The 16579-nt window shown below is 34.6% G+C and overlaps 6 protein-coding genes across 14 annotated transcripts; 3 read left to right on the top strand and 3 right to left on the bottom strand.

The window, feature by feature from the left end:
• Nucleotides 1-108: 108 nt before the first annotated feature.
• Nucleotides 109-6052, top strand: LOC127064575 (villin-1). The gene is made up of 9 exons (XM_050995806.1): nucleotides 109-542; nucleotides 2982-3074; nucleotides 3226-3345; nucleotides 3424-3764; nucleotides 3829-4594; nucleotides 4669-4855; nucleotides 4926-5174; nucleotides 5242-5538; nucleotides 5613-6052. Exons 1-9 carry the CDS (start codon nucleotides 486-488, stop codon nucleotides 5960-5962), a joined length of 2460 nt encoding a protein of 819 aa, XP_050851763.1. The 5' UTR covers nucleotides 109-485; the 3' UTR covers nucleotides 5963-6052.
• Nucleotides 6053-6128: 76 nt separating this feature from the next.
• On the bottom strand, nucleotides 6129-7546 carry LOC127064596 (proteasome subunit beta type-7). Its single transcript, XM_050995863.1, has 4 exons — nucleotides 7393-7546; nucleotides 6988-7167; nucleotides 6572-6887; nucleotides 6129-6489 (listed from the first exon to the last, which is right to left on the bottom strand). The coding sequence occupies exons 1-4, from the start codon at nucleotides 7452-7454 to the stop codon at nucleotides 6214-6216; spliced, it is 834 nt and encodes a 277-aa protein (XP_050851820.1). The 5' UTR covers nucleotides 7455-7546; the 3' UTR covers nucleotides 6129-6213.
• Nucleotides 7547-8543: 997 nt separating this feature from the next.
• LOC127064593 (ubiquitin-fold modifier 1) lies at nucleotides 8544-10959 on the bottom strand. 3 transcript variants are annotated; one of them, XM_050995859.1, is made up of 4 exons: nucleotides 10811-10959; nucleotides 10577-10633; nucleotides 9175-9305; nucleotides 8544-9105 (listed from the first exon to the last, which is right to left on the bottom strand). In XM_050995859.1, exons 1-4 carry the CDS (start codon nucleotides 10813-10815, stop codon nucleotides 9035-9037), a joined length of 264 nt encoding a protein of 87 aa, XP_050851816.1. In that variant the 5' UTR covers nucleotides 10816-10959; the 3' UTR covers nucleotides 8544-9034. The 3 variants fall into 3 exon arrangements, 1 of the variants encoding a protein (XP_050851816.1); XR_007781740.1 differs by lacking the exons at nucleotides 8544-9105; nucleotides 10577-10633; nucleotides 10811-10959 and adding an exon at nucleotides 9399-10570; XR_007781741.1 differs by lacking the exons at nucleotides 8544-9105; nucleotides 10577-10633; nucleotides 10811-10959 and adding an exon at nucleotides 9399-10570 and having other exon boundaries at nucleotides 9219-9329.
• LOC127064588 (secretion-regulating guanine nucleotide exchange factor-like) lies at nucleotides 10958-13138 on the top strand. Of its 3 annotated transcripts, XM_050995846.1 has the most exons (6): nucleotides 11166-11307; nucleotides 11572-12151; nucleotides 12255-12479; nucleotides 12578-12724; nucleotides 12782-12977; nucleotides 13076-13138. In XM_050995846.1, the coding sequence occupies exons 1-5, from the start codon at nucleotides 11248-11250 to the stop codon at nucleotides 12952-12954; spliced, it is 1185 nt and encodes a 394-aa protein (XP_050851803.1). In that variant the 5' UTR covers nucleotides 11166-11247; the 3' UTR covers nucleotides 12955-12977; nucleotides 13076-13138. The 3 variants fall into 3 exon arrangements, with proteins under 3 accessions (XP_050851804.1, XP_050851803.1, XP_050851802.1); XM_050995847.1 differs by lacking the exons at nucleotides 11166-11307; nucleotides 13076-13138 and adding an exon at nucleotides 10958-11160 and having other exon boundaries at nucleotides 12782-13067; XM_050995845.1 differs by lacking the exon at nucleotides 13076-13138 and having other exon boundaries at nucleotides 12782-13067.
• Nucleotides 13139-13207: 69 nt separating this feature from the next.
• Nucleotides 13208-15452, top strand: LOC127064591 (CBY1-interacting BAR domain-containing protein 1). Of its 5 annotated transcripts, none has more exons than XM_050995856.1 (8): nucleotides 13208-13356; nucleotides 13452-13553; nucleotides 13666-13794; nucleotides 13867-14047; nucleotides 14127-14351; nucleotides 14434-14466; nucleotides 14591-14755; nucleotides 14820-15452. In XM_050995856.1, exons 1-8 carry the CDS (start codon nucleotides 13325-13327, stop codon nucleotides 14949-14951), a joined length of 999 nt encoding a protein of 332 aa, XP_050851813.1. In that variant the 5' UTR covers nucleotides 13208-13324; the 3' UTR covers nucleotides 14952-15452. The 5 variants fall into 5 exon arrangements, with proteins under 5 accessions (XP_050851813.1, XP_050851811.1, XP_050851812.1 ...); XM_050995854.1 differs by having other exon boundaries at nucleotides 13452-13566; nucleotides 13652-13794; XM_050995855.1 differs by having other exon boundaries at nucleotides 14434-14755.
• Nucleotides 15376-16440, bottom strand: LOC127064601 (heat shock factor-binding protein 1). Its single transcript, XM_050995872.1, has 3 exons — nucleotides 16083-16440; nucleotides 15931-15997; nucleotides 15376-15633 (listed from the first exon to the last, which is right to left on the bottom strand). Exons 1-3 carry the CDS (start codon nucleotides 16182-16184, stop codon nucleotides 15545-15547), a joined length of 258 nt encoding a protein of 85 aa, XP_050851829.1. The 5' UTR covers nucleotides 16185-16440; the 3' UTR covers nucleotides 15376-15544.
• Nucleotides 16441-16579: the final 139 nt, after the last annotated feature.

The following is a 16579-nucleotide window of genomic DNA, read 5'->3' as shown; positions in this document are numbered from 1 at the left end:
GTTCGAGGGTTACAAAGTTTTTTATCAGCACGTAGTTATTTAATTTCGAAAAACGAATTGCAAATGTTCATTACGTACATATAGATGTAACGTGAATAGTAATTCTATTCGTATCATTAAAAGAGATTTTGCCGAGGATTTTGAACGAGGTAGTCGCGAGTAAAGTCGAACAGGTACGTTCAGGTGAGTTGAGATGAAATGAATGCACCAACGCCGTCGAGGCTATGCCCGCATGGTTCTGCGTGTATTCACCAAGTTACCCGTGTGTTACGGCTGGCCGATCAGAGTTCCGGACCCACTTCCGGACGAGTCCGTACCGGTATGGTTTCTTTTTTAGCCACGAATGTGCAGTATCGGTTGTTCCGCGTACAGTTAAGCGTCGTTTCGCGTGAGAGCTATCACGTTATCCTTCTTAGCGCCTTTAACCAACCGTTCTTCAATTTTTCACCAAGAAATAACATTAAACGACCGTAGCTTAACATTAAATGGCTCAAGGACGTGACGATAAAGGAATAAAAATGGATTTCTCTAACAATAAATGGGTAAGTTAGAAAGAAAGATCCATGATTCGTTCGCGAAGAGAGACGACCATAGTTTTACCCTTTTGTTTCTTCTCTTTTTCGACTGCGAAACTGCAACATATTTAAAAAAGATTCTACGATTACTATCTGAGCTTGAACAAAGAGGAAACAAAGCGTGCGGATAATCAGATAAGAGAAACTGAACGTTTCTACGGACACGTTATATATTCTACTTCCGAATGAACAATCTTTCAATTTCGACGATGCTTTCTCTTTCGTGCGATGTTAAATATATATTGTTTTTACACGAAGAATAAATTATTACGAATGATAAACGAAAATCGTGCCTTTCTACCTCGGGTAAAAAGAAAGAAAAAAAAAAGAAAATCATCTTTTCACCGACGTAGCGTGTTGTTGCGAAAGAAAGGATGCGCGTTAAATACGTCGAGCTCGAGAGAGCACGAATTTCTATGTTTTCGCGAAACTCGATGCCAAAGAAGAAGACGAAGACGACGCAAACGATGTAGTAGGCGTACGTAGAACATGGCCGTTATTTCCTGTCAGAAATTATCGTCGCGAACGATGCTTAAGCAGCAGTCATTTAAGTGCATAAGTATAAGCACTTATATATGCACCTACGTATGCAAGTACGCGTGTATAATAGTACACGCAAATATAACATTACAAATTAATGTTACGTCGAGCAACTATTTTAATCGCGCGTTAATTCGTTTCTTCGTTGATATCTTTCTGATTTTCTTTAGAACGACTAGTGTCTGCAGGACGAAAAATGCAAAAATGTCGGTCGTGCAAAAGGCAATGATAATACTAAAAAGTTTACACAAGCGGATGTAAGGTACAATGCATGTGTGTCAAGCGTTCGCAGCGGCACATTCATCGAGCATCTGTCGCGTTAATAAAGATCAAACTTGTGGAAGAGTTAATTAAAGAAAGACGACAAGATTTCGAAAGTTCCGACTAACAACGTTTACGATTTATCACTACAGCTCGTAGTAAATAAATAGAAATATCGGCACGACCGTTAACATCTAAACGCATCTATTTAATAAGTAAAATAACGTCAACTAATCGTATTCGTTGGCAACAGTTGTATAAGAGCACGTGCTCTCTCACGGAAATACATGTCACACGTCGGTATGAATGAAAACTTTGAGTACGCAGGAAGCCAAAGGCGACGAACTAGCTGCGTGTGCGTGCGAGTACCAATTCGTGCTTGACTTGCGTCAAGTGGAGAATGCGTTCGATGTCGCTTAAATTATGTAGATTGCAGATATACAGAGTGTTCCTACAAGATTTTATCAAACTTCAGAAACTAAAGATAGGCTCGAAAAAGTTTCTTTTCAAATTTACAATGCTTCGAACATGCCGTCCAACAAAGAATCGAAATGTTACCATCTTATTGTATGTATCAGACATGTATCTAAATCGTTAATAAATTTACATTAAATTAGATTTTCAAGATAAAAATTTCAGAGATTTTTTACGAACAACGTGTTCGAACTTTCAATTATTTTTACAAGTATTCTTATATACGATCGTTTTTATCTTTAATTCGATTAAAGATTTTAGGAACGTCCTGTACATAGACGTAGACCTATATGCATAATAATCTTAGAAAAGGCAGAAACAAACACGAGACAGGACATATAATCACGTACGAACGCGATCATACGGATTACCTGAGAACGTACTCGTTGGATCCTAGCTAGAGGATCTCGCTCTCGTGAGTTCTCATACCCCAGTTTTCTGACAGCGATCGTAGTATACGGATACCGGTCCGCGTTTCTCCGCGTTGCGAAATGCACGAATGTTCAACGGGAGTTAGAAAGAGTATTGCTAGCTTCTAGGGAAAGATTCGCGCACTCCTTAATTCGTATGACAAGGAAATTACAAAGAAAAATTCTTGTCGTTTTTAGTGTCTTTCAAAAATCTTCTTGCGAATTTTAAATTTCGAAAGAAATATTTTCAATCGATCGAAGAATTCGAAAGTTTATCTGGGAAAAAGCTCTAGATCCAAAATGATTTAAAAGATCTGCGCGAGTAGATTATCGATATTTTAATAACAAACTAACTGCGATCAACGCACTAGTACGTTTATTCGAAATAAAATCGATTTATTGCGAATTTTCTCCGATAGGAAACGTTCTAACTCTTCGAATGCATAAAATCTTGTTGCTGATAACGATAGGCATAACACTAAATGTTTGGTACCGACTGTTGACCGGTTTATACCACGCTTTCCTAAACATACCGTTACTAATTATAGTCAGGGTGAACAATTCAACTTCCTGTACTTTGCCTCGCTTCGTTGTATCGCTTAAAAAATCGGCCGTTTCCTCTTCATTCGACTCGTTCCACGAAGAACTTTCACCATAATCCTTGTAAAATATGTCAAATGCCATTGTGGTTTATCCGGATCTATCAAATATGTTCGTGCAGGATGAGAGAAGTTGCCGTTCCGATGATTCGACTGGTGATATCTTCAAGAACGTACCGAAGGATAGCAGTACTTTTCGAGTCTGGAAAATCGAGGTATTTTTATTCTAATCGCGATTATTTCGTAAATCAAACATCTTTTCTATGCCGAATCTGTAAAACGTAAATTTTATAAATCTTCTTACCAAAGGAAAAAAAAAAAAGAGGAAAACTGAGTGATAAATCGAAATATTATTTTTGTGTACAGCAAGGTTTACGTGCCACAGCTGTTTCAACAAATAACATAGGATTTTTCCTAACGGAATCAGCCTATATTATTTATGCAGTATCTTCCAAAGATGGTCCTCTACCGTATCCTGGAATGCCGGTAATCGAGTAAAGTAATCCTACAATTTATTGTTAATAACTTGTGAGATATCACGTGGATTTGAATCGTTTCGATTAGATAAAGGATTTAAAGGGAGCATCTTCGATACGTGCCATCCATTTTTGGATTGGATCCAGCTGCGATGCTACGATTTCCGGTGCCGCAGCCTTACGTGCAGCCGAATTAGATTCACAGGTTTCAGCGACGATTCTATCGAGGGAGGCTCAAGAACGTGAAAGTCCTAGATTTCTTTCGTATTTCCGGCAAAGGCTCGTCATAGAGAATCTCCATTTCGAGACACCGACTTGTACGATGCACAGAGTTTCCGGAATTACGATACCGATTTTGATTGAACTAGACAAAGTTCGTTGGGAAAACTTCACGTCCAAAGATGTGATCCTAATTGATGTTCATTCGAGGTATTTATATCGTATCGTACGATATTACAAAGTCTGTATCGCGTCCATTTTTTTTGCTATACAGAGGTACAGTATTTCTATGGCTCGGATCGTCTGCCGATCCGTTGCACAAGAGACACGCGGCAGCTATTTTAGAAGAAAGGAAAGAGAATAATAACGACGTTCGAGTGATTATCGTCGAGGATGGCTACGAACAGACCCTTCCAAAAGGAGACAGGCACCTTTTCGCTACCGTGCTAGATCCTTCGAGTAGAACAGTGGCACCAGATCGTCTTTATCGAATCAACATACCTGCTCCTGTCAAACTCTATAAATGTTGCGAACAATCTGGAAAATATAAAGTAGCTGAACTAAAGTCCGGTCCGATCTTACGTACCGATCTCACTTCTGGATCCGTATATTTGATAGATCGTGGAGAGACTGGTGTTTGGGCTTGGGTTGGACGAGACGTTAACACTAGAGAAAAGCTAGAAGCTGTCCGAAACGCTCGTGGCTTCGTAAAGAAGAAGAATTATAGCGCGACGATACCAGTTGCTAGAGCTATCCAAGGTTACGAACCAATCGAAATGAAGGCTCTGTTGAGAGGATGGGAACCCTCGAAGATGAGACCGCTGACGTTGCCACCTACTTTCGAACCCGATTACATGAATGAGAGGCCCAGGATGGCAGCCGAATGTCAATTGATCGATGATGGTACTGGTGAGAAAACTCTATGGAGAGTTAACCAGAAGGAGGGTATGATTGAAGTCGTTGACAGAGCGATTTACTATGCCGAGGCTTGTTACGTTATGAGATATAAATATGGCCAGGGTCGTAGGTGCAGAACGATAGTGCGTATGATTCCTTTTTCAACGCGTGGAAAACCTTACTTCCCTAGAAACATATAATGTTATCTTTTCTAAAGGTATACTGTTGGGAAGGTGTTCATACTATAAAATTTGACAGAGAAGCCGCTTTGGACGCGGCTTGTCGCATTGCTGAGGAGGAGTCTGGTCAATTGATAAAAGCTTCTCAGGGTAGGGAGCCACCACATATGTTGCAAATATACAATGGCACGTTGAAGATACTTGCTGGACGTCATCGTGATTTTCGTAAGCGTCGTCTAGAGCATTAGCAACGGCAAAGTTCGCATACTTCAATATTTAGCTGTTCTCGTTTCAGCGCCAGAAAAATATCTTGTAAGGGTATTCGGATCGACGCCGTACACGTCGAAAGCCGTTGAACGTCCTGCGAGATCCAGTAGTTTAGATTCTAGCGGAGTTTTCATACTGTTCTCGTCTAATCCAGTTGTCTGGTGTGGTGCTAGAAGTACTGGCGATGCCAGACAAGCTTCTCGACGTCTTGCACCGAAAAATGCACCACTCGTTTTAGAGAGTAAAGAAGGCAACGAATTCTGGGCGGAGCTGGGAGGTAAAGATTTTAATTCAATAGGTGTTTAAATTATTCGTATTGATGTTTTTCTTTCTCTTTCTTTAAGGTCGTGGAACGTACGGCACAGAGGTTGCTGAAAGCGAGGAGGAGCAGGAGAAACATCTTTTTCGATGTCAAACGGAGGGTAATATTTTTGTTGGCGAAGAAGTTCTCGGCTTTGGACAAAGTTCACTTATTCCGGAGGCTACGTGGTTACTAGATGCTGGAAATATGATTTGGATTTGGTTAGGCAAATTGTCAGCAACAAAATCTTTAAAACAGTGCGTAGAAGACGCAATGATATTCCTGTACAGCCATCCGGCAGGGAGAGATCGTAATACAACGATTTCCATAATTAAGCAAGGTATGATATATCGTTATTCGTATAAAATTTAATATTACGTCGATAATAATCGAAGTTGCTTACATTTCTGGAAGGGGTGGAACCGCCAACGTTTATAGGACTTTTTGAAAATTGGAATCACAATCTACTACGAGATTATAAATCTTTTGAAACGATATGCAGCTCTCTACAAGAGAAAGAATTGTCTATTAAGATACAAACAACCGGAAAAGTTACAACGGAATTTGATAACTTCATTAAATATCCGTTGTCGGTATTGAAAAATGACGCTGAAAATTTGCCAACTGGTGTTGATGTCGCACGGAAGGAAATGCATCTTACCTTCGATAATTTTATTGCGATATTTAAAATGGAGCCTGCCGAATTTGAGAAACTTCCTGCCTGGAAGAGGCAGAGGTTGAAGCAGTCAGCAGGACTCTTCTAATCACTGCGAAAATTACAATCAAACTTCAGTTTCCCTCGTGCATATTTTATTATAAATTCATTAAAATAAATGCGTTAATCTTATTTTATTACTTGGGTTTTTAATATGTATTTTCGAATGATTTCTAAAAGTAAAATAAAGAAACCTAAAAAATTCCTCACCTATATATATATTATATATATGCAAGATTTTATTAAGGAAAATTCACAAATTTTATCAACTTAATATTAAATTAAGAGCAGACTCTATCTTCAAGAAGAAGTATCCATTGGTTCGGCTTCCACTACGCGAACCGATTCTTCTTCTATGATTATAGGACGCACGGTTTTAGTAAGAACCGCAGTAGTTCCCTTTTTATATCTATAAGACGCTTGACGTTCTCCTTTTACGTTAGCTACATCATAAGGTCGCAGATAATCGACAGATCCTTTGCGTATAACGCACAAGTCTACGTTTGAGCCAGATGCCAAGTCATTGAAAACACCCGCACGAATAGCATCTGCTACCAATAGCTTGGCTTCTTCTTCCTATTAAGTATATTTATATTTGAGATACGATTATCTTCTTTAATGAAAATTATCTTTCGGTTAAGGAAAACAAATTGTATACCGTCAAGTCAGGCTTCCATCTACTTTCAAGTGTAGCCATTGCAGCTAACGATCCCGAACCCATACTGGTGAACATATATTTTTCGCTTGATCCATGAGGAAAAATAGCATATAAATGTGGACCATCTAAATCAACACCACCTAACACCAAAGCTACACCAATGTGACCTTGATGCCGAAACAAAAATTGCTTGAACATTGAATTAGCAGTGCAAACAGGTACAATACGACCAGTATTTAAACGATGTAATTCCAATTGACTAGCAATCATCTGACAGGTCATCTCGTTATCTGCTGCAGTTCCTGCTCCGCAACAGCTGAATAAATACAATGATTGCATTAATATATTTGAAACTGAAGATGTATATTCTATTTAACAACTGATAATTTTAATACTGATTGTAAACATTTACTTACTACATGTTCTGAGCAAGGTAGTGAATTTTTCTAGAATTTTTATCTGCCACAATAGAATCTTCGGTGGCACGTGTATCACCTCCAAGAACAACTCCATCTTTGAAAACAACTCCTGCAATAGTAGTACCTGTCTTAACAGCAGACGGAGCCTTAAATCCTTTCTTTAATAAAAACTTGTTCCTGTAGAAATAATTATTGAACATTACGAATTAAGTCTATAACTATTACAAATTAAGTCTAAAGATAATAAGTAGATACATAAAAAAGTATTCTTATGTATTATAAAGAGCAAAACCTTTAAAATGACACAGCAATATTATTCAAATTAAGGTTATGTTTGCTGTGAAATAAACGTTTAGGGCAAATTTTGCTGACTATTTTTTATTTGAGATATTATTTCCTTACCGCTGACAGAGATCAAAAGAAAATCCTGGAGCAGGAATTTCGGGTACAAGGACAGTAGACATGGTTATTATGTACCGTAAAGCGAACTCGACACGACTCAAATCAAACAGTAAGCAAAATTCAGAACCACTACTTAAATTCACGTCTTGTCGATAGGATCGCTAGTATCGCTACCGTAATTTAAACACAATAATAAACTTTTTCATCAATTATATAAAATCTATACGTATTTGATAGTTCAGTATTTTTTTTATAAAATCAATCACACCTTATAATTAAATATATCTTATAACTAATCTTGACTTATGATCGATAATACATTTAAATAACAAAGTATAATACATTTTTTTTATCTAGTAGGAAATTGAAGAATGAAAGAAAAGATTTAATAATTTTTGATAAATCCATCGTACCTGTAAATATTGTTATTATATAGAAAAGTGTCTTATGACTAACACACATTAAACGAAATGTATTCAAATGTTTATTTTTATTAGATTCTGTAGATTCAGGCTCAACCAGTAAATATTTTATCTCAATGAATAAATATGACGTAGATCGGTTATCAAAACAGTTGAATAATTTACGCTACACAATGTGCCATCTTAAATATTTCACACGTCAATAAATATCAATTAAATATGTTATTAATTCGAAATAATGAAAATAGACAAATATTTGAATTAAATAATTAATCAATATAAAATTTTACCACAGATCATAGACTCTCGACAAACATACGTATCTTCCCTTCACTTTCTACTACGCACGTCAAAAAAAAAATAATAATTAGTAAGTCGAATAATAAACGAATTTATTTCTATTATATATTTCTCTCATAAATATTCTGAAAAAATAATTATGAAACAATAAAATTTGTATTTATAAAACTATTGACTAATAAATTCATAATTTAAATAAAAGTCATGATTCGATAAGAGCCGATGATTATCGAAAATATTTAATTGATCTCTAGCAGAAAAAACGAATAATGAATATGATTAAAATTAATTTATATTCTAGTACGTTAATAGCTATATAATATTTAAGTTTAGCAATGTTTAAATAATAGTTAATTATATTACAGTAAAAAAACAAATATACAATGTTCTTATGTGAAGATCAGGAAACATTTCCCTACGCTTAAATAATTAATACTTTCGATTATCTTGCATTTATTTAAACAATTTATAGCATATGTTTTTATTATTATAGTATAATTAATTAATACTTAAACCATACTACATTTATTTAAACGTTAGATAAGGTTAACTTTTCTATATTTCGATTAAACAATTTTTATATCTATATTAATTCAGATGAAATCCCATAGTCTTTGTATTCTCAAATTGCTTTAAATTGAAATAACGTTCATTATTTAATATAGTTAAATCTTGTGCCTTGTTTTCACAAGAATACGTAATGTAACATTGTGGTTCTTTTTAGGTTAGTATATGTTCTTATAAAGAAATTTGATGGAATGTTTTGATTACATATCGATGCTTTTATACACGTAAAATTTGTTGCTACCATTATTGCAGATATTTTCATATAAATGTCATTTATTAGAATTAATTTCAATACGTTATTATTTAAATATTTGTATAAAGAATGTAGCGCAATTACGATTGAACGTTTTGAGTCACCTAGCCTCACCAACTCGATCTCTAGGAATCAACCTTAGTTCAGATCCATGTTTAAGAAACACGTTACCTATAATTAAAATTTTATTGTCAGAAGATACAACCTATTGAAGGATCTTTGTTCTTTTTAAAGACTTGCCTGCAGTTTGCTGTGGATTAATACCAATTCCATCATCAGTTATAATAGCTGATGTTGCTGCTGCTACTTTAAATTCTTCAGCAGCAAATTTCAATACAGCAGTAAATGGTGTAGTTTCTGGTACACTCAGTCTGGAAGTGTAAATACAGAAAGCTCTATAATACGAAATAATTGTAATATGTTTTTTAGACAGAATACTTGCAATGTAAAAATTAAACACACACTTTTTTTGTGTACATTTTATTAATAATGTACAAGTATAAACAAATATAAATATACGAGAATATATTATAAAATCCAAAGATGAAATTTGTTGCAAATAAATGTTTACTATTGTACATATTATACAGAAATCACTATTGTGCGATATCTTTCTCAATGCTATGCCATATTGTACAATCTGGTTGCATCTTAGCCAACTGTAGTCTGTTATGTACTATATCATGAACTACATTAGGACCATTTAATAACCTGTGCATAATTTTAAGTAAATGATTATAATTGAATGTTGAATCTAATATCCATTCATTATTTATTTTGGACATATTTCGTCCAAAATAAAATATTGCATCTACAAAATTGATACAAAATTCAGGACTATCCTTCAGAAGCTTTAAAAAAAATTTCTCTTCGATATTTATTAAAGTCAAACAAAATAATACATCATTTTCAACGACTTTACGTGACAAACACTTCATAAATAACATCTTCAATTTGCTCTTGTTATGTAAATTCATAACAAGGCTAATAAATCTGGAAAAATGACCATCTTCTAATATTTTTGTTATTTTTTGTGATACTTCTATCTGCTGACCATTTTCAAGATCAAATTCCCATGACATAATCAAAGCTTCATCTTCCATTTTAGATATGGATAAGCCTATATCTTCCAAAGATTCTAATATCATATTTGTACATGTAGAATTTCTCAATGTACACAGCAAAAAGTTGTTCAATCTATCTATCCCAAAAGATTGAATATACAGTTTCAGAAAGTCATCAACAATTGTAGTAGAGATGGAAGTATCTTTCATATATATTTCTAATAATTTATCACAAGCAAACTTCAAGTCACTGCATTTATATATTTTAGTTTTTTTTTCTTTAAGGCAATGCTGGCGAAAATAATTTTCCAATATGTCTTCCATCTTTTCACTATATGCTTTTGTTACTGTAGCCTCAATAAACTTAGCACATTCGAAAGTTTTATTTACAGTCTCTTTTGTAACTTGTGTACTTATATACGAGTTTTCCAATAATTCAAAAAATTTATCAAATATATGCAATATTTGAGAAATATGGGATTCTGACATGTCAGTATTGTAAATTTTTCGATAATAAAAATAACTGCTCGCTAACGCTTTTCTGTAAATAAGTGATCACAACTTCTAACATTACTTACACTTTAAACGGTAGTTTTGGATCCGAAGTCAGAGTAATTTTAAAAGTTACTTTAGATCTGTAAAGGAGTAAATTTTATTACTAAATATTTGATAGATATTTAAAAATAAAAAGGAAAAACAATACTGACAAAACATATGTTACGAGATAAACGTACGATAATAATATATATTATCACATATTATTTTACGAATTTACAAAAGGTTATAAGGATATAATGTACAATACTACTTACGTCATAGTGCGTTATTAAAGAACTCTTTTAAGATTACAGTGAATGATGATGTTTTAACATTAACCTCAAACGAAAGCGTAATTTAATGTAACCTCTAAAGATAGATCTTGATTCTCTCGTTACGGAGTGAGAAAGTCAGCAAGGCGAATCTATAAGTATATAAGATCTATGGTCGTATCCAATACGATATAATCGATTTCACATGTTTCGAACGAATGAAATGTATTAGTCATGTGTTCTTTCAAGTACTAAATTTTCAAGTATTAGATTTTAAGATAATGAAAAGTCTACCTATGAATATATCATAACAAACGCTTTCAATAATGGCAACGTATCATCTACTATCGTGGGTAAATAAATAAATTATTTCTTCATGTCAAAACAAATAATACCTACTCTAAGAACGATAGTACAAAGTATAATATCGTGTGTTGTGTATGTGTGTGGATCGTGTATGTACATACAATAAACAGTTGATTCTGAAGTCGTGGAATAAGGTAAAAGATGAACTTTATCGAATTTTAATACATTGAATGATATTTATAATGTAATTAATAGGGAATAATTAGGATGTAATGAAATTACCGTCACGATTGGATATATTTCTCAGAATCAATTTTTCTTTCTATTGTATATCCCGTAAAAATACATACATACGTACATACGTGGCATCCTCTACGCGGTAAATTTAAATGTTAAAAAAATATAATAAAAAATAAAAAAATAGTACTTTCACTGTATTGCAATTCTTTTTCTCATAGGGTGCTAATTCTCACGGACAATTAGGACATGGTATAAGATCGGAGCAATGCGTCATTCCGCAAGAAATTGATTTATCGTCGTATTCCTTTAAAGCGGAAGATATTCGAAAGATCGTTGGCGGTGCTGGACATTCATTGATTTTGAATAAAAATGGACACGTTTATTCTTGCGGATGGAATAACAAAGGACAGTTAGGTCAGCCCGAAAAGGAAGATAAATTAAATTTCGAAAGAATACGCGGAGTTTTAGAAAATGAAATCATCGTTGATATCGCTTGTGGATGGGATTCTTCCGCAGCGTTAACAAACGAAGGAAAATTGTATATGTGGGGTTCAAATAATTTTGGACAATTAGGAATTGATCCTTTTACACTTCGTCATTCTTACGAACCTATCGAAACGGTGCCTTACGAAAAAATTGAGCAAATTGCAATGGGCTTAAGACACACTGCTGTAATAACTCAAGACCATCGAATTCTTATGTGCGGTGCAGCTAGCAAAGGACAATTAGGTCTTAAGAACGATTTTAATGATGATATAGGAAAGAAAAGCAAACTTAACTATTGTCCTTTTACTTTGGGTAAGATGTACTTTAGTTTCAATATCAATATTAATTTTCATCGTAAAATTTACAAAGAAAGTAAAACGGAGCAATAGGTAAACTAACAGAATTATATCAAAAGTTTCAGAATTGAAAAATTCAGTGGATGTTTCCTGCGGACAACATCATACCGTAGTAGCCACAGACAAAGCAGAGATATATGTCTTTGGTGCAAATAATTATGGACAATTGGGTATTCATAATGATTCCTTTCCAACTATCTCTATGCCAACAAAATTGACAAATGTGCATTTTAATCCGCCGATTAAAACGCACGTAGGATGGACGCATACAATTATTTTGAGCGGTATCCACTATTCAATAATCTAACGAGACTAATCAAATATAAAAAATAGCATTGGCATTGTTTAGTTTTTTATTCTACTTTTTGTTGCATTGTTGCAGATAATCAGCTCTTTGCTTGGGGCAGAAATACCTATGGTCAATTAGGGCAAGAAAAAAGAGCTATGCTTTGGAAGCCAGATGTAATAAAAAACATACCTAAAATAAATCAACTTTCAATTGGCTCACAACACAATTTAGCTCTTACTGGTAATTAAAGATATCTACCATATTATCTTGTAAAGTTGACTTTGATATTTTATACAGATGAAAAAACTATATTATGCTGGGGTTGGAACGAGCATGGAAATTGTGGAACCGGGGACGTTTTCGATGTTTTATTACCAAAACCCGTTTCATTACCACCGCGTTCGGAAGGAATCTTAATTGGTACCGGTGCAGGACACTCGTTCGCTGTGATACGAAAAGAAAACTGTTGATATACTCGTATTAAATATACAATGTACGTATATACATGCGCGCAAATACGTAAACATGTGTATTATTATTTTTCAAATAACGCTCGTTAAGAAATAAATTTTGTTGATGTATATTTGATAGCGAGTGTGGTTATGGAATCGTATAATAGCAAAGGAAGAATAAAATAAAAACAGTATATAAACATTTCACGGAGTTAGATCGAAGGTAGCGTAGAAGGGTGGCGCGACACAGCTGCTAGAAAGTATCACCTGTCAGTAAACAACTGTTACTACGTACGAGCGGACGAACGAAATAAGCAATTTACGTAGTATCGAAAAATTATTTAAAAACCAAACATTTTAAAGATAGTTCAAAGTGCCGCTTTCAAAAATGTTGCGCGCAAGGTCCCAGAGTAGCATTTGGTACAATTTTTTTTATTAACGTTTATGTTTATCAACATTTTTACTTATGTCTATTTAACGACATATTCGTGTAATTATTTTCTATAATTCGATAGCGAACAGGAGGCAAAATTCGTATACGATCGAATAACAGGCGTGGAAAAACATTTTGCCGAGTTATGCGCAATATTCGCGGCATTTACCAGGAAAGCAGCAAGGTTCGTACGATACGTATGTATTTACTTGAAAGCTTTGAAAGATATCGATTATTTTGCTGTCACGCAATCTTACTGTTATTATATACATATGTTCATAGATACTTCGTTTTAGATTGCGAGACAAAAACGACGAAGTTGCTAAAACGATACATACCTATGCCGAATCAGAATTAATAAATCGATCCTTAAATAACGGCCTATTAAATTTGTCCGCAACGTTATCCGCTATAGGCGATTACAGGTATATTTCGTTGTATATAATTTTATTAATAACATTTCAAGACTCGAAATAATAAAACGAGATTCTTCTCAGAGATGCTCAAGTTCAAAGACTAGACGCAAAAGTAGTAGCACCGTTATCTCAATATGAAACTATTTGCAAACACGCGCGCGACGATGTTAAAAACACTTTCTCAGTTCGCGACAAAGAACTTACAAAGAGAAAGCAATTGGATAAAATTAGAGAAAAAAATCCAAGAAATCGACAGATGATCGTATCCTTTTTCATAAGATACCAACTTTTCGAACCCGTGTCAGCTTTTGCGATATTGAAGTCCTTAGAAGCGTTATCAGTCACAAGCGGAATCGGAATTGATGAAAGCAGCCGTTGAAGTTTCTAGAGTAATAAAAGGTTTGGAAGAACAAATCGATTCTTTCGAACGACGAAAATTACACGACCTTAAGAACGTACTCTTGGATTTTGTTACGATCGAAATGAGTTTTCATACAAAGGCTATCGAACTTCTTACCAAGGCGTACCAGGACATTGCCGATATAAATGAGACTAAAGATCTTGAAGTAAGATCAACAAATATTTGTAAATTTAGTTAATACTCTCGAATGTATACTAGCGAAATTGTTTCACATTTCTCCTACACAGGACTTTCAAAGTGCCCGAGGAGATATGAATGGGGTAACATTGTTTTCGATTATCGCTTGTATATACATATACGTATATTTTTGCGATCGCTTCTATATCTCTCCGAGTGAAAAAATCTTCCTTCTTATATCTACAAGAATTGAATCCAATATTTCAGGAGTTTCGAGAAACTATGCGTGTACCAGATTCTATTACAAGATTGGATACAGTCGGAAGAACGTCTTTTCGACAAGCTTATTCGCTTTCAAACTTGGCCAATCGATTTACATCCTCTCCTATGATTCCGCAAAAATCTTCTCGCGATCGAACGACGGAACTAGTGGTACGTAAACGAGGTCCCTCGAGATTACGTTTTTTCTTGTAAATAATCAATTTCATTTCCGAAGGACTCATTGAAGACCGGTTTCACTAATTCTTCCGAATCCATACAAGTGGAAGAATATGAGAACAGTTCGGAAGAAACAGATTCCGAATCGTTTCAAGAAAAATCAGTGAGAACAAGACACAAATCTATGTGAGCTTTTATCAGCTTTTCTAATCGTTTTTATGCACTTTTAGATAAAAATATCAAAAAATTCGAAAAATAATATACGAAAACAAATTATACTCGGAATAGTACCTCCCCTTCCTGCATATCAGAAATCCTTGACGTCGCCTTTAAAGTATACACGATCTTCTAGTACCGTCGACGAGCGCTAAATTTTTTTTTAATTGGTATTTCACAATGTTTTTATTGTTACACGTTAGTTGATATGTTTAAATGTTCATAATGAATAATATATCGAATGTATGTTATAATAACGTATCGAATAGACTTAGGTTTCATATTTATTACGTCGTGTCTTAAGGAAGACGAATTCCATGAAAGAGTTTGTCCGAGAATCGATCATACGAATGTTACGTAGAGATATTAACGATGTAAGTTAATGAAATACATTCGCGTAGAAAAAAGTGCAAGTTTATTCGTATTGCGAATAAATGAATATAAATAAATATATAAATTTTGATAATTACACAAATGTTATCTTTTTGTGACGAGGTATAACGCCTTTATTAATAATTATCACTCGACGAAAAATGTCGCTCCACTTTTTTAAAAATGCATAGCATATTATTTTTCACCTCCTTCAACTCCAGCTTGCGTCATGAGATCTGCTATATTTTTCTCCAAATCGTCTATTCTATTTCCCATTTCATCTAGTAAGTTTCATTAAGGATGCTTTATGAGAGAGCTCGAGTCCGAATAAAAAAACCTTCGACTATAGAGATAACGGAATATCTTTTTGCTCGTCAACAGCTGTAACATGCAATAATTTAAGGTGCTTGTTTTACGACACAAAGGAAAAGAAAAACGAGCAAAAAGCATTATTTGAATTTGGCGCGTTACGTTACACGAGCTATACGAGCGCGCTCTTTGCTGCGAGTCTGAAGAGGTTAAATAGTAAGAAAAGAGAAAAATATATAAAGAGAGAGCAAAGATAGCTTAGAAAAGGATATTTCTTCCGGTAATTTGATCGGATATCGCTTGAAATTTGTCCTGCATATTTTGTAGCAAATTCTGCACCTAAAAAGAAGAATTTCTAGATAGAGGACGGAGATATTCCGATCATCGATTGGCGATTCGAAGATTCAGAGGATAATAAACTTACGTATTGCGTCAATTCTTGCATATTTTTTGGATCGGCACTATTACCCATTCCATAAGCATCCACATCGTCAGTTTTATTATGTTCTTGCTTAACGTCTGCCATTCTTGGTTAATTCTTGAATTGAGATACGTAACAACGTACAACGATGCCCGACGCAACCCAACTGATCTTCCTCACAGTTCCACACAAAGATTACTTTATTAGTTCGATTTTTTCACGCGTAACGAACAAACGACGCTTTACTCTTGTTTTAAAGGAACACCACGACGACCAGTGTATAATCTCATCGATCAAACTACATGCATGTTTGAGTCGTAGGGAGGAGAAAGAGGAGCATCTCCCAAGCATCCACTTACTAGATCTACGATGTACCTACTAGTACAAAGACACGCGACGTCTTTGAGCGTGTCGAATGATTTTGACAACAAAGTTGTTACATTTATTTATTATTCTTCTTCATTGATTCGAATCAAGAGACACGCACACACGTATCTTGT

Source organism: Vespula vulgaris, chromosome 6 (assembly GCF_905475345.1).
Source record: "Vespula vulgaris chromosome 6, iyVesVulg1.1, whole genome shotgun sequence".
NCBI classification, from domain to species: domain Eukaryota; kingdom Metazoa; phylum Arthropoda; class Insecta; order Hymenoptera; family Vespidae; genus Vespula; species Vespula vulgaris.
This window is presented reverse-complemented; position numbering and strand designations above follow the sequence as displayed.

What these genes read in the sequence shown, in the direction of transcription:
- LOC127064575 (XM_050995806.1), top strand. Translation starts at nt 486, where the DNA reads ATGGCTCAAGGACGTGACGATAAAGGAATAAAAATGGATTTCTCTAAC. An exon ending in TACCGTATCCTGGAATGCCG is followed by an intron (nt 3,346 to 3,423) that starts GTAATCGAGTAA and finishes CGTTTCGATTAG; the next exon opens with ATAAAGGATTTAAAGGGAGC. An exon ending in CTAATTGATGTTCATTCGAG is followed by an intron (nt 3,765 to 3,828) that starts GTATTTATATCG and finishes TTTGCTATACAG; the next exon opens with AGGTACAGTATTTCTATGGC.
- LOC127064596 (XM_050995863.1), bottom strand. Translation starts at nt 7,454, where the DNA reads ATGTCTACTGTCCTTGTACCCGAAATTCCTGCTCCAGGATTTTCTTTT. An exon ending in TCTTTTGATCTCTGTCAGCG is followed by an intron (nt 7,168 to 7,392) that starts GTAAGGAAATAA and finishes TTATTTCTACAG; the next exon opens with GAACAAGTTTTTATTAAAGA. An exon ending in TACCTTGCTCAGAACATGTA is followed by an intron (nt 6,888 to 6,987) that starts GTAAGTAAATGT and finishes GTATTTATTCAG; the next exon opens with CTGTTGCGGAGCAGGAACTG.
- LOC127064593 (XM_050995859.1), bottom strand. An exon ending in CCAAAACTACCGTTTAAAGT is followed by an intron (nt 9,306 to 10,576) that starts GTAAGTAATGTT and finishes TTACACTTCCAG; the next exon opens with ACTGAGTGTACCAGAAACTA. An exon ending in TAATCCACAGCAAACTGCAG is followed by an intron (nt 9,106 to 9,174) that starts GCAAGTCTTTAA and finishes TTTTAATTATAG; the next exon opens with GTAACGTGTTTCTTAAACAT.
- LOC127064588 (XM_050995846.1), top strand. Translation starts at nt 11,248, where the DNA reads ATGTGTGTGGATCGTGTATGTACATACAATAAACAGTTGATTCTGAAG. An exon ending in CTATTGTCCTTTTACTTTGG is followed by an intron (nt 12,152 to 12,254) that starts GTAAGATGTACT and finishes TTATATCAAAAG; the next exon opens with TTTCAGAATTGAAAAATTCA. An exon ending in ACACAATTTAGCTCTTACTG is followed by an intron (nt 12,725 to 12,781) that starts GTAATTAAAGAT and finishes TATTTTATACAG; the next exon opens with ATGAAAAAACTATATTATGC.
- LOC127064591 (XM_050995853.1), top strand. Translation starts at nt 13,325, where the DNA reads ATGTTGCGCGCAAGGTCCCAGAGTAGCATTTG. An exon ending in CAGCAAGGTTCGTACGATAC is followed by an intron (nt 13,567 to 13,651) that starts GTATGTATTTAC and finishes ATATGTTCATAG; the next exon opens with ATACTTCGTTTTAGATTGCG. An exon ending in ATGAGACTAAAGATCTTGAA is followed by an intron (nt 14,352 to 14,433) that starts GTAAGATCAACA and finishes TCTCCTACACAG; the next exon opens with GACTTTCAAAGTGCCCGAGG.
- LOC127064601 (XM_050995872.1), bottom strand. Translation starts at nt 16,184, where the DNA reads ATGGCAGACGTTAAGCAAGAACATAATAAAACTGACGATGTGGATGCT. An exon ending in TGCAAGAATTGACGCAATAC is followed by an intron (nt 15,998 to 16,082) that starts GTAAGTTTATTA and finishes TCTTCTTTTTAG; the next exon opens with GTGCAGAATTTGCTACAAAA. An exon ending in CGATCAAATTACCGGAAGAA is followed by an intron (nt 15,634 to 15,930) that starts ATATCCTTTTCT and finishes AATGAAACTTAC; the next exon opens with TAGATGAAATGGGAAATAGA.